This window comes from Rhinoraja longicauda, chromosome 4, assembly GCF_053455715.1.
Source record: "Rhinoraja longicauda isolate Sanriku21f chromosome 4, sRhiLon1.1, whole genome shotgun sequence".
NCBI lineage: Eukaryota > Metazoa > Chordata > Chondrichthyes > Rajiformes > Arhynchobatidae > Rhinoraja > Rhinoraja longicauda.
This window is the reverse complement of record NC_135956.1, coordinates 33,586,831-33,599,629: the sequence shown is the minus strand read 5'-3', so window position 1 is coordinate 33,599,629 and position 12,799 is coordinate 33,586,831. Positions and strand designations below refer to the sequence as shown.

Sequence of the window (12,799 nt, the reverse complement as noted above, 5' to 3'; positions counted from 1 at the left end):
AGTATTAGTGTATGGGATGATCGCTGGTCGGCGTGGATTCGGTGAGCTGAAGGGTCTGTTTCAGTGCTGTATCTCTAAAGTCTAAAATAAAGTTTAAATAGGCCACTCTCGATTTCTCCCCATGATCCAACTGAACTCCAAGGCAATGAACGCCAATTTGCCAGCTTCTCTTTAGCTAAAAGTGAAGCAGCTGGTGTGATTGTGGTAATTCGTGCAGACACAGTGGCATACCTTTCCGGTTTCCTTGCTGTATCTCTCTATGAAATAAATTCTTCATGATGTAATGCCTGAGTGACCCCTCTAATACAGTGCTGAGGAGCAAATTGGGAGGCACAGCAGTGATGGAAAAGTTTTGTGGTGAGGAAATGTAGTCAGTGTGCCCTTGATTGCCACAGAGGGTCACAACAGCATTGCCTAATTGTTCCCACGCATCCATGAAAAACCGAGGCTGCAAATAAAAGTCCTCATCAAAAAGCTCCACTTGGGATGCAGGGTCTCCTGCTGCTCCTGCCCTGAGGCTCCCGATTCACTGCGGAAAGATCAAAGGACGAATGGAATGGGGAATGGTAGGCAAATGGCAGGTGAGGATCACTCCTGCAGATTGAACGAAGGGGCTTTTCAATGCCATCACCCAACTGTGTTTTGTTTCTCTAGTGCAGATAAGACTGAATGTTGTAGACACGATTGGAAGAAGTGCAAATGAATTGCTGCTTCACCTGGAAGGACTTACGAAGCTTTACGAGGATGTTGCACTGACTCCTGTAAATTGTCCCTAGCGTGTCGGATAGAACTAGTCTGTACGGGTGAAGGTGATTGTTGGTTGACGTGGACTCAATGGGTCGGAGGGCCTGTTTCCACACTGCCTCTAAATACAATAAAAATTATGCCCATTATTTGAGAGAGAGCATATTACAGATTACACATTTGTATGGAGTGAGATCATAGAAAATGTACAGGTAACTGTAGCGAGGCAGAGGCATGCTATTCAGTACCAGGGCCATTCAGTACCAGGGCTAGTGTCATTAAGGTGCGAAGGACTGATGGCTTATTTTAGTTGAGGCGTTTGGGATTAATGGGAGGGTGGTCTTTAGGAGAGGATTCCATATCTTCCAGGGTCTTTACACGCAGTTTGTGTACTGCAAACTTCCTGTTCGATGGATGCCAGTATTTTTAGCTGCTAGTCTCTATGCAGCTGGTTGGAAACTTGAGAGTAACGTGAGTTCTTTGATTACCAACACTAATTCCTTTTTTCAATGTCTGAGCCATCAGGAGGAGATGACGTTATCATTGCCGGGGCTGGATAATGGATATTACTTGCCTCAGGATGGACAGCTTCTCAGTGTACCCCAGATGAGCATCACATGCTTAATGGCAACTTGAAAGCGTTTAACACATGCAGTAGCATTAACCATTGTACAGAGCAGAGCTTTGGCAATGTAGGGAATGTGATAGATGAACTATATGTGGCCCCAGCGTTGCATTCTTAAGTTTCATTTTTTTCCACTGAAGGTTAAACAACTATGTCTGAAATTTCAAATCTCCTTATCTCATCACTCTTGGCTACAGCATAACCATGATTAAAATGCATTTAAAAAATATATATTTCTGTACGCAGTCATCTTGCACATCAGTGTAACATTTCTCTCTGCATAAAGTATTCTCTAAATCACCCCTCACTGTTATATATTTTTCTCCAAAATTGAAATCCAGTAAAATATCTCATGACTTTTGATAATGTTCTTTATAGATGACATCTATCTATCTATCTTTTGTGTTCCTCTCTTTATCATGAACACACCCTATAAAAGAACCCTTAATGCACTATTAAAAGTTTTTGGCAAGTCTCTATAAAATTCATTTTTAAGATGCCAAATTAACTTTGGACTCCTCAGCATGACATAGGTTGCATGGTTCATGGCTCTCTCTCTCTAATGCAGAATCATACATTTATTCATTCAAATCCTTTCTAATCCTTTGTCAATCACTTGAATATGTCAGAGCCTTTCATAAGAATCTGAAAAATATGAACAGGACATCTCAGAAATAAACTATTACTATATCTGTGATCTATGCATTAATGAGAATGTTTACAGATAACGTAACTGGTATGATTTAAAAGCTGATTTAAGGAACTGCAGATGCTGGTTTACAAAAAAAGATGCAAAGTGCTGGAGTAACTCAGTGGATCTGCTGAACATAGATAGATGATAGTTCACGTCTGGGCCCTTCTTCTTTAGGTCCCGGCCCGATACTTGCCCCAGATGGCGCGGCCGAGTCCAGTCGCTGTCGTGATAGCTCCGCGGAGACTGCGTTTTTTTAACTTGTATGTTCATTTAAAATTTATTTTTAAGTACTAACACACTAGCACTAATAATGTACGACCGGAAAACTCTCGTAAAACTAAACTTTAACGTAACCGAAGACTTATTAGACACTGTACTCACCGATCCAGCATGGCCGACAGAGATCAAAAGAGCGCGTCGCGGCAACAACAATGGGAGCGCGGCTCCGAGAAAAAGTCAGAGAAAACATCGAGGAAAGCGGGGGGGGGGGGGGGGGGGGGATTGGGAACAGGCTGAGAGCACAAGCCGTCCGTCCACCTCTACCCAGCATCCTTCTGGCGAACATCCAGTCCCTGGAGAACAAGCTGGATGACCTCGGGGCGAGGATCGGATTCCAGTGGGACATAAAAGACTGCAACATCTTCAGTCTGACCGAGACATGGCTGACCCCGCTGGTGCCGGATCAGGTGATCTGCCCAACCGAGTCCTTCACTGTTTTCCGTGCGGACAGAACGGAAGAATCCGGGAAATCCAAGGGTGGAGGAGTCTGCTTCATGACCAACAATAACTGGTGCAATCCTAGGAATATTAAGACACTTTCTCGTTCCTGCTCACCGGACCTGGAGCATCTGACTATCTCATGCCGTCCATTTTACCTTCCCCGGGGGTTCAGCTCGGTGATCATCACAGCCGTCTATGTTCCACCGCATGCGGACACCGACGTGGCACTATCGGCCCCACACGATGTGTTGTGTCGATACCAAAACAAGAACCCTGATGCAGCTGTGGTGGTGGCTGGAGATGTTAATAGGGCAAATCTCAAAAAGGTCATGCCTAATTTCTGCCAACACATCACGTGTGTCACCAGGGGGGAAAGAACTTTGGCCCACTGCTACACGCCGTTCAGGAAAGGCTATAAGGCCGTTTCTCTCCCTCCTTTTGGAAAATCTGACCACGCTGCCATTTTCTTGCTGCCAGAGTATAAACAACGGATAAACATCTCCTTGGCAAAAGATCCATCATCGTACCAGTGCCAACGAATGCCTCTCCAGCTTTTTTGAATGACTACCGACCCGTGGCTCTCACCTCGGTGATCATGAAATGATTCAAGAGGCTGATCAAGAACCACATCTGTGCCTTCCTCCCTCGCAATATGGACCCGCTGCAGTTCGCATACCGTCCGAACTGATCCACGGATGATGCGGTCTCCCAGGTTCTGCACACCGCTCTCTCTCATCTGGACAGCCAGAAGGGGGGCTATGTGATGATGCTGTTCATTGATTTTAGTTCAGCTTTCAACACAATAGTCCCCACCAGACTTGCTGAGAAGCTGCTGGAACTAGGGCTTAACACTCCCCTGTGTGCCTGGGTTCTGGACTTTCTCACCGCCAGGCCCCAAGTGGTCAAGATGGTGAGACATACATCTAACCCCCTCAACCTGAACACAGGATCCCCCCCCAGGGTTGCGTCCTTAGCCCCCTACTGTACTCCCTGTACACACATGACTGTGTGGCCAGGTTCAGCTCCAACTCCATCATCAAGTTTGCTGATGACACTGTGGTGGTGGGCCTGATCTCCGATAACGATGAGAAGGCCTACCGGGAGGAGGTGGCTGATCTGGCACTCTGATGTCAGGACAGCAGCCTCCTCTTGAATGTCACTAAAACTAAGGAGCTGATTGTGGACTTTAGAAGGGCTCAACATCCGAGGACGTACACGCCACTGGAAATAAATGGGTCTACTGTGGATAGGGTGAGCAGCTTTAAATACCTGGGAGTCCACATCACAGAGGATCTGACATGGACAACACACATTGCCGTACTGGTGAGTAAGGCAAGGCAGCGCCTTTACCACCTCAGACAGTTGAGGAAATTCAGAGTCTCTCTGAGGATCCTTCAGTGCTTCTACTCTGGGGCTGTAGAAAGCATCTTGTCTGGCAACGTCTCAATCTAGTTTGGGAACAGCTCTGCCCAGGACAGGAAGGCTCTGCGGAGAGTAGTGCGTTCGGCTGAACGCACTATGGGAACTACACTCGCTCCCCTGCAGAACCTATACATCAGGAGGTGCAGATCCAGAGCCAGCAACATTATGGGGGACCCCTACCACCCCAGCAACGGACTGTTCCAGATGCTACGGTCAGGCAAACGCCTCCACTGTCACGCTGTGAAAACAGAGAGGATGAGAGAGAGTTTCTTCCCACAGGCCATCAGGACTGTTACCTCGTATATCACCAGGGACTAATTTACTGTATTAATTAATTTTTTTGTGTTGTTTCTTTAAAAAAAAAAATTCTGTTCTGTTTTGTAGTTTTAGCACAATCCGCAGGCATTGCCACTTTCATTTCACTGCACATCTTGTATGTGTATGTGACAAATAAAGTAGACTTGACTTGATACGTCACCTATCCATGTTCTCCAAAGATGCTGCCTGATCTGCTGAATTACTCCAGCACTTTGTGCCTTTTCTTGATTTAAAACCTGCAGTTCTTCACGCCACATTAATAATTCTACCTGCTAGAAACACAGTAAGCGAATACAATACTTTATAAAATTAATAACATGCTCTAACAGTAAAGAAATAATCATTCATTCAAAAAAACATTCTTTCTTTGTTGTAGGACAGAAATTCTTGGAATAAAACATCAGTGGAATTCTCTCGGTGTTCAGTTATCTTAACAACGCAATCCTATTTTGTGTGACAAATGTTTCTGATTTGTCATCAGCAGACTGTAACGGTAATGCGTCTGGAGGTTGGCACTGGCTGTGGGCATTATTGCAGATCAAGGTCTGCACTGGTGCAAGGAGAGACTGAGCACAGGGCTGCTCAGTGAGGCTGGAGATTGCCCTCTCTGCCTACATGCCTGCACAAGACAGGATTGAATCTGAGAGTACAGCAAGAGCACAGGATGATTTGTAGTGCATCCTCAGCCCCACTCCTGAGCAATCATGCATCCACATAGCTCAGAATCAGTCATGATCATCACTGTGGCTTTGACAGCTCACTGGTGGAATTATTGGTTTCACCTGTGAGGCTAAAATGGCGCATGACCTGCTAGTAATCAGATCAGTCTGAAGAAGGGTCTCGACCCGAAACGTCACCCATTCCTTCTCTCCCGAGATGCTGCCTGACCTGCTGAGTTACTCCAGCATTTTGTGAATAAATACCTTCGATTTGTACCAGCATCTGCAGTTATTTTCTTATATGACCTGCTAGTAAACCTGGCTAACTTAGAATCTTGAAGATGGAATTTGTTTAATATGTGTGAGTGGGATCATAAGAATACTTTGATGCGAGGTCATAGTCGTTTGCTTGTATGATCTGATTATATTCAAAGGTGTACATTGAGCTCCGCATGTTCTGTTTCCCACTCTCGCTTTAGACTGACCAAGTTCACTGTGGAAGGCATACTACTGTGTAGCATCTAAAAAAATGAATTAAAAGTATGATGGAGTATTAATAAGAAATAGTAAGGAAACATGAATCAAGAAGAGGAGTTGGGATATTCAGAATGTGTTTTTAATGCGAGGATATTTTAATTTACAGTTTAAATGCCTATGGGCACAGTGCTCTTAGTGGTGTATGACAAACAGTGAAAGAGTAAAGGAATCTTAGGCTCTGGTCACATTTTAAGTTCATGATCTCCACCAGACTGTCTGAGAGGTGCTAAGTGTAAACCACACTGCCTAGCAACACAAGGGTACACTGATGTCAACACAGAGTGCTTTGACATATCTCTCAGAGGTTATAATAATAATAATAATAATGTATTTTATTTATATAGCGCTTTTCATATACTCAAAGACGCTTTACAGAGATTTAGAGAACATAGGGAAATTAATAAATAGATAAATAAGTAAATAAATAAACGAACAGAAATCCAGTGGTCTTTGCCAGGGGGCAGGCTGTTCAGACACTTTTCTAGTTAAGATTAATGCATGGCAGAGTAACTCAGAAGAGGGGAATCAAATAGAGGAAGGGCGTTAATCAGACCAGTTGGAGACCATTTTGTCTGTATGTGCCTTGTGACCTTAATATAATACATTTATTTCTAGTATGAAGGCTCAAAAAGGCACAAAGTGTTGGAGTAACTCAGCAGGTCAGGCAACATCTCTGGAGAGCATGGATAGGTGACATTTCAGGCCGAGATTCTTCTTCAGACCCAAAACGGGCCTGTGTCGCCATCTTGTGTCACGAACCTTTAAGGCCATGGGTTACACCAGTTAGATACATCTCTTGCTTACCAAAGACAATTTGATGCTTGAGCAAACAATTTGAAAAGTCATGTTGGTACAGGACTGAGGATTGAAATTACTCGAGGTGGGTTTGCAAAGCAACCTTAGTTGTAAAACATGACGGGATCAAATTAGCTTCAAAGGCATCCCCTCGGAGTCGAGGATCAAATTAGCTTCAAAGGCATCCCCTCGGAGTCGAGGATCTCTTGCTTCCATTTCCGCTCTGAGTGCCAGTTGACTGGAATTGAATTGAATACATTTTATTAGCCAAGTACGTATACACAAGGAATTTGCCTTGGTGCTTTGCTCGCAAGGATAACAACATGACATACAGTAGACAATTAAAAATAAAACATTATAATTTAAACATGTGAAGAATAAAATAAAATACCAGAGCAAAAGGAGGCTACAGACTTTTGGTTGTTGAGTAAAGCTACTGCTCGTGGAAAAAAGCTGTTTTTATGTCTGGCTGTGGCGTCCAATGTAGTGTCCACCACCCCTGTCACACAAGGAACAGGTGGAGCCTGATGACATAAGTGGGAGGGAGGGAGCTGACTGACCTTTTACAGACTTCTTCCACTATTTGCACGTAGCCTCCCATAGCTCTTATTGAAGAGATGTAAAGTGTTTGTGCCTCTCTGGATGCTTCTCCCCCACTTTGATCAGTTTTAGACTAAGATCCCCTTGAGTTGGAAGTTTATTATTTTGAATGTCAAGCATTTCCCAGATCCCCTGGAAGTCACTTGAGGTATCTTGAAATAGCGTGTTTACTTCGGAAATCTGGAGTCGGAAATGCAGATAATGTGATCTGCTCATCACGAAGATGACTGCAAAAAGTGGTGAACAGTGCCCAGTCCATCAGGTGTTCTGACCTCTCCACCATCGAAGGGGTTTACAGGAGTCCCTGCCTCAAAAAGGCAGCCAGCATCATCAGAGACCCACACCACCCTGGCCACACACTCATTTCACTCATGCCATTGGGAAGAAGATATAGGAGCCTGAAAACTGTGACGTCCAGGTTCAGGAACACCTTCCCTCATCATCAGGCTATTAACCCCTAAAAAATCTGTGAGCTATATAGACTTGGGGGCATTGGTTTTATATACACACACATATGCCAAACTTTTTTTCTCATTTATTATGTTGTTTACAGAGGGCTATGTTTATATATTCTGCTGTGCTGCTGCAAATAAGAATGTAATTGTTCTCTCTGGGACATATGACAATGAAACACCCTTGAATCAGCTGGTTTAGGACAGTCAAAGCCTCATTGTTACCCTGGGAGATGACACTAATATTTGTTCACCTATCCTGCCAGTGGATGTGATGATTTCAGTGATGATGATGCATTGGTAGTGCTTCCTCGTTGCCTTGTGGAGTTTGCTGCAGAATGGAGGGAGGGAAAAATTGAACTTATATCCTTTCAAAATATTAAAACAGATTTTATAAAGATTAAGAGTCAAAATAAATGTGCAGTTCCAAAAATTGAATTATTTTGGTCATAGGACATTGTGACATCAGCAAAGCAGTAATACATATATCCATTGCATTGGCTGTCTAATCTAATTTAAAACTAATTAGGGGCGGCACGATGACGCAGGTGCTGCACGGTGGCGCAGCGGTAGAGTTGCTGCCTTACAGCGAATGTAGCACCGGAGATCCAGGTTCCATCCCGACTACGGGTGCTCTCTGTACGGAGTTTGTACGATCTCCCCATGACCTGCGTGGGTTTTCTCCGAGATCTTCAGTTTCCTCCCACACTCCAAAGACGTACAGGTTTGTAGGTGAATTGGCTTGGTAAATGTAAAAAAAATTGTCCCTAGTGGTTTCCTATAGGGTGTTGTTAATGTGCGGGAATAGTTGGTCGGCAATCAACATGTTTATTTTGCACAATGAAACAAAACAGATTACCTAATGGCTCTGGGCCAAAAATGAATAAACATTTAGCATAGAGTTGATGACTTAATGGTCAAAAACAAAAGAGCTGTAATTAATGGTATCTTTTGCTCTCCATTCTTTCAGTCCAGTAGGAAGGGGCATGAACCAAAATGTTCCTCCACAGATGCTGCTTTACCTACTGATTACTCCAGCAATTTAGGCCTCCTTAGGCTGCCTTTTATTCCAGAGTCCAGCATCTGTAAGCTTTTGTGTCACTACGCACTTGACATACTTATGTGACACTTAACTTCTATTTCAATGGAGGAGTGAAGCTGTTTGTAGCAAACCTTTCTAAGTGGGTGGTGATTTTGTCATTTTGTTTTGCCAAGCTGTTGTCTCGTATCTTTTTTTTCATGAAACCACTTTGCCTTTTGTATCTTACAGAGTTCTTTGAAGAGAAGGGGGAGCCGAGAGCTGTACAAGGATAAGAAGAATGCCACCCAGGTAACATGCACTCTACAATGCTGAGCTCATTTCATTTTCGGGAATGTTTGGTTTTATTACTGCTTCTCGATGTTCCCATTCGGTTATTCATTGTTTCATTGAAGATCCACTGCCATTGGCAGATATTTAAGAGAAAGTAACTCTCTTTCAGTTTTAAATCTTTTATTTCCTCTTAACCTCCTTGTATATATTTTTGTACAATTGGTGAATACAGGGATGGCACAATGGCACATTGGTATGGCACAATGGCACAGCGGTAGAGCTGTTGCCTCATCTCGTCAGAAACCCAGGTTCAATCCAGACTATGGGTGCTGCCCGTGCAGAGTTTGTTTGTTTCCCTGTGACCTCGTGGGTTTTCTCTGAGTGCTCTAGTTTCCTCCCACATTCTAAAGACATACAGGTTTGTAGTTTTAAACTGTAACTAAAAGGTAACACAAATACAAGTTCATTAATAGTGAACTGGCAGATTTAGCATCATTGTAATCTCTGAGGTATGGATTAACCTCAGAAGATTTAATAATGGCCTTTAGTGTAGTCAAGTCAAGTCAAGTCAAGTCAATTTTATTTGTATAGCACATTTAAAAACAACCCACGTTGACCAAAGTGCTGTACATTTGATTAGGTTCCAATAGAAAAAAAAATGAAAACATACAGTAGCACGCAAACAGTTCACAGCGCCTCCTCAATGAGCCTCAAACGCTAGGGAGTAGAAATATGTTTTGAGCCTGGACTTAAAGGAGTCGATGGAGGGGGCAGTTCTGATCGGGAGAGGGATGCTGTTCCACAGTCTAGGAGCTGCAACCGCAAAAGCGCGGTCACCCCTGAGTTTAAGCCTAGACCGCGGGATAGTGAATAGCCCCAAGTCGGCCGATCTGAGGGACCTGGAGTTAGAGAGGGGGGTTAGAAGATTTTTGATGTGGGGGGGGAGTGTCCATTTAGGGCTTTATACGTGAATAGGAGGAGCTTGAAGTTGATTCTGTACCGTACAGGGAGCCAGTGGAGAGAGGCCAGAATCGGGGTGATGTGGTCCCTTTTACGGGTACCCGTCAGGAGTCTCGCTGCGGCGTTTTGGACCAGTTGCAGGCGGGACAGGGAAGATTGGCTGATCCCAGTGTATAGGGAGTTGCAGTAGTCTAGGCGGGAGGAAATGAAAGCGTGAATGATTTTTTCTGTGTCGTCGAATTTGAGGAAAGGTTTGATTTTAGCTATGGTTCGAAGTTGGAAGAAGCTGGCTTTTACCACAGCGTTGACTTGCTTATCAAATTTTAATGCAGAGTCAAATATCATGCCGAGGTTTTTGACATGCGGTTTGACTAGGCAGGATAGGCTTCCAAGACTGCCTGTTATCAATTTGATGGAGTCGGGGGGGCCGAATAGGATGACCTCAGACTTGCTCTCATTTAATTGGAGGAAGTTCTGTGCCATCCAACATTTTATGTCCTCAAGGCAGTGTGAGAGGCTGTTTAAATTTGACTGGTTGTTGGGTTTCAGGGGGAGGTAAAGCTGAGTGTCATCGGCATAGCAGTGGAAAGAAATGCCGTGCCTTTGAATGATTTGGCCAAGGGGGAGCATGTATAGAGAGAAGAGAATGGGGCCTGGGATGGAGCCTTGTGGAACTCCGCAGGAGAGGCTAGCTGGAGCAGAGGAATAACTGCCTATGTTGATGGCGAAACTCCTATCTTTGAGGTACGAAGCGAACCAGCTCAGGGCAGTGCCATCAATGCCAACCGCGTACCGGAGACGGTCAATAAGGATGGTGTGGTCCACTGTATCGAATGCTGCGCTGAGGTCGAGAAGGAGCAGGATTGCACAGTCGCCGGTGTCGATGGCGAGAAGCAGGTCGTTGTGTACCTTCAACAAGGCAGACTCTGTGCTGTGGTGGGCTCTGAAACCTGACTGGAAACTTTCCAGGATGGTGTTTTGGTGCAGGTAGGGCACTAATTGGTTAAGGATAGCCTTTTCAAGGACTTTTGACAGGAATGGCAGTTTGGAAATGGGTCTGTAGTTGCTAGGCAAGGTGGGGTCTAGGTTAGGTTTTTTCAGTAGGGGCTGGACCACCGCGTGCTTGAAACTGGTTGGAACAGTGCCAGTGGCCAGAGAACTGTTGATAATAGAGAGGATGCTGGGACCAGCTATTGCAATGACATCCTTCAGAAGGGCAGTGGGGGCAGGATCAAGGGGGCAGGTTGCAGGTTTCATAGTGGAGACAAGCTTTGCAAGGGAGGATAGAGTGACGGGTTGGAAGCAGTCCAATTTAGATGAACAGACTAGTGAGACAGCTAGGTCACGGGTGGGAGGGGAAATGTTCATTCTAATATTCTCAACTTTGTTGGTGAAAAATTTAGCGAATTCTTCGCACTTAGCAGGGGACCCAACTAAGCTGGTACTGGGGGCGGGACATATGACAGAGGTAATTGTTCTAAATAGGACCTTGGAGTTATGAGAGTTTTTCGAAATAAGGTCGGAGAAGTATTGTGCTCTAGCAGACTTTACTGCTTCCTGGTATTTGAGAAGATTGTTTCTCAGAATTTCGAAGGAAATTTGAAGCTTGTCACATTTCCATCTCCTTTCTGATTTTCTGCACTCCCTTCTTAGGGCTTTGGTGGTGTCATTGAGCCACGGCCGACCTTTGGGCTTAGGCTTTTTTGTACCCTTTAAACTGTTTCATCTGCCCTGTTGTATTGTGATATCAAGATTATGTATTATAATATAGTTTTGGAAAATCAGCTAGCCATCCAGGTGTCTCCAAATGTCAATTGAATCTTTTTGATTGTGGTCTGAATTCCAGATTTATTGAATACTCGAGGATGTCAATGTTAGGCTCTCAGTTCTGTCATTTGATCCCGAGGATGTGTTGCAGATACACAAGGGTAAATGGTTAAATTGCTTGATAATCCCTGCAGAAGGGTGAAGAGGCCTTTGACCTGGTAGGCAAGGACCATTGTAAAGGCGACTTGCCTTTCATTACGATTGTACTCTAACCTCCAAGGTGGCATTGTTCTTGCCAGGCTAGCAAGGGAAGCCATTATCACTTGTGCTTTTTACGAGGGAATGCTCCCATAGTAACAGAATTTGTCTAAGACCTTAAACAGTTTATCACTGATCAAGCTGCAAGGTGACGTGATAGGAAAATCGAGTATGAGCTGGATCATGACATTTGTCCTTTCCAATAGCTGCATTGCCAAAATAAAGCAATTGGACAGTAAAGGGATGTTTAAGATCATAGGCAGCAAACACCCAGATGTGCAAAGACCATGTCGCACATGATTGAGGCAATACTTTAAAGATGCCACTAGCTGCATGATATCAAATATGCATTCTTGTCATAGGTCCTGATCCTTCCAAGTGGGCTGTTGAGAACAGTGCGCTCAACAGGATTGGGAGCTAAAAGCCAAACATGGTGAAACATGATCTCAATGTATTACCTGGATCACAAAACTATAATGCAACTGGCAAATGTACATTGCAAGAATCAGGACTGAATGCCCTTTCCATATCAACAAAAGCCACAGAGATGGAGATGCTTTGCTATATATTCCCTGAATTTGGCAGGTTCATTGATGATATATGATTAGCTGTGACTGGCTCATAAATGCATTAGATTTCTAGAGAGCTATTTGCCATTAGTTTTGATGTAGTGATCGTAGTGATGATGTTATTGAAATAGTCTTCAAGAGACCTGGATTTATTGTTACAATTTACAAATTGTGTTCAGTTTTGGTCTCCATATTATAGGAAAGATGTTGTCAAGCTGGAACGGTTGCAGAGAAGATTTACAAGTATGTTGCCAGGACTCGAGGGCCTAAGCTATAGGGAGAGACGGAACAGGCTAGGACTTTATACCTTGGAGTGTTTGAGGATGAGGAGCGTTATTATAGAGATGTACAAAATCATGAGAGGAAT

At 44.1% G+C, this 12,799-nt stretch overlaps 1 protein-coding gene across 2 annotated transcripts in view; it reads left to right on the top strand.

Moving 5' to 3' along the window:
- Positions 1-12,799, top strand: part of mtcl1 (microtubule crosslinking factor 1) — a 145,437-nt gene that overhangs the window by 59,937 nt on the left and 72,701 nt on the right. For both annotated transcript variants that reach the window (XM_078397491.1, XM_078397492.1), the window contains exon 4: positions 8,837-8,896. In XM_078397491.1, the coding sequence (XP_078253617.1) occupies positions 8,837-8,896 (60 nt within the window). The remainder of the gene's footprint in view (positions 1-8,836; positions 8,897-12,799) is intronic.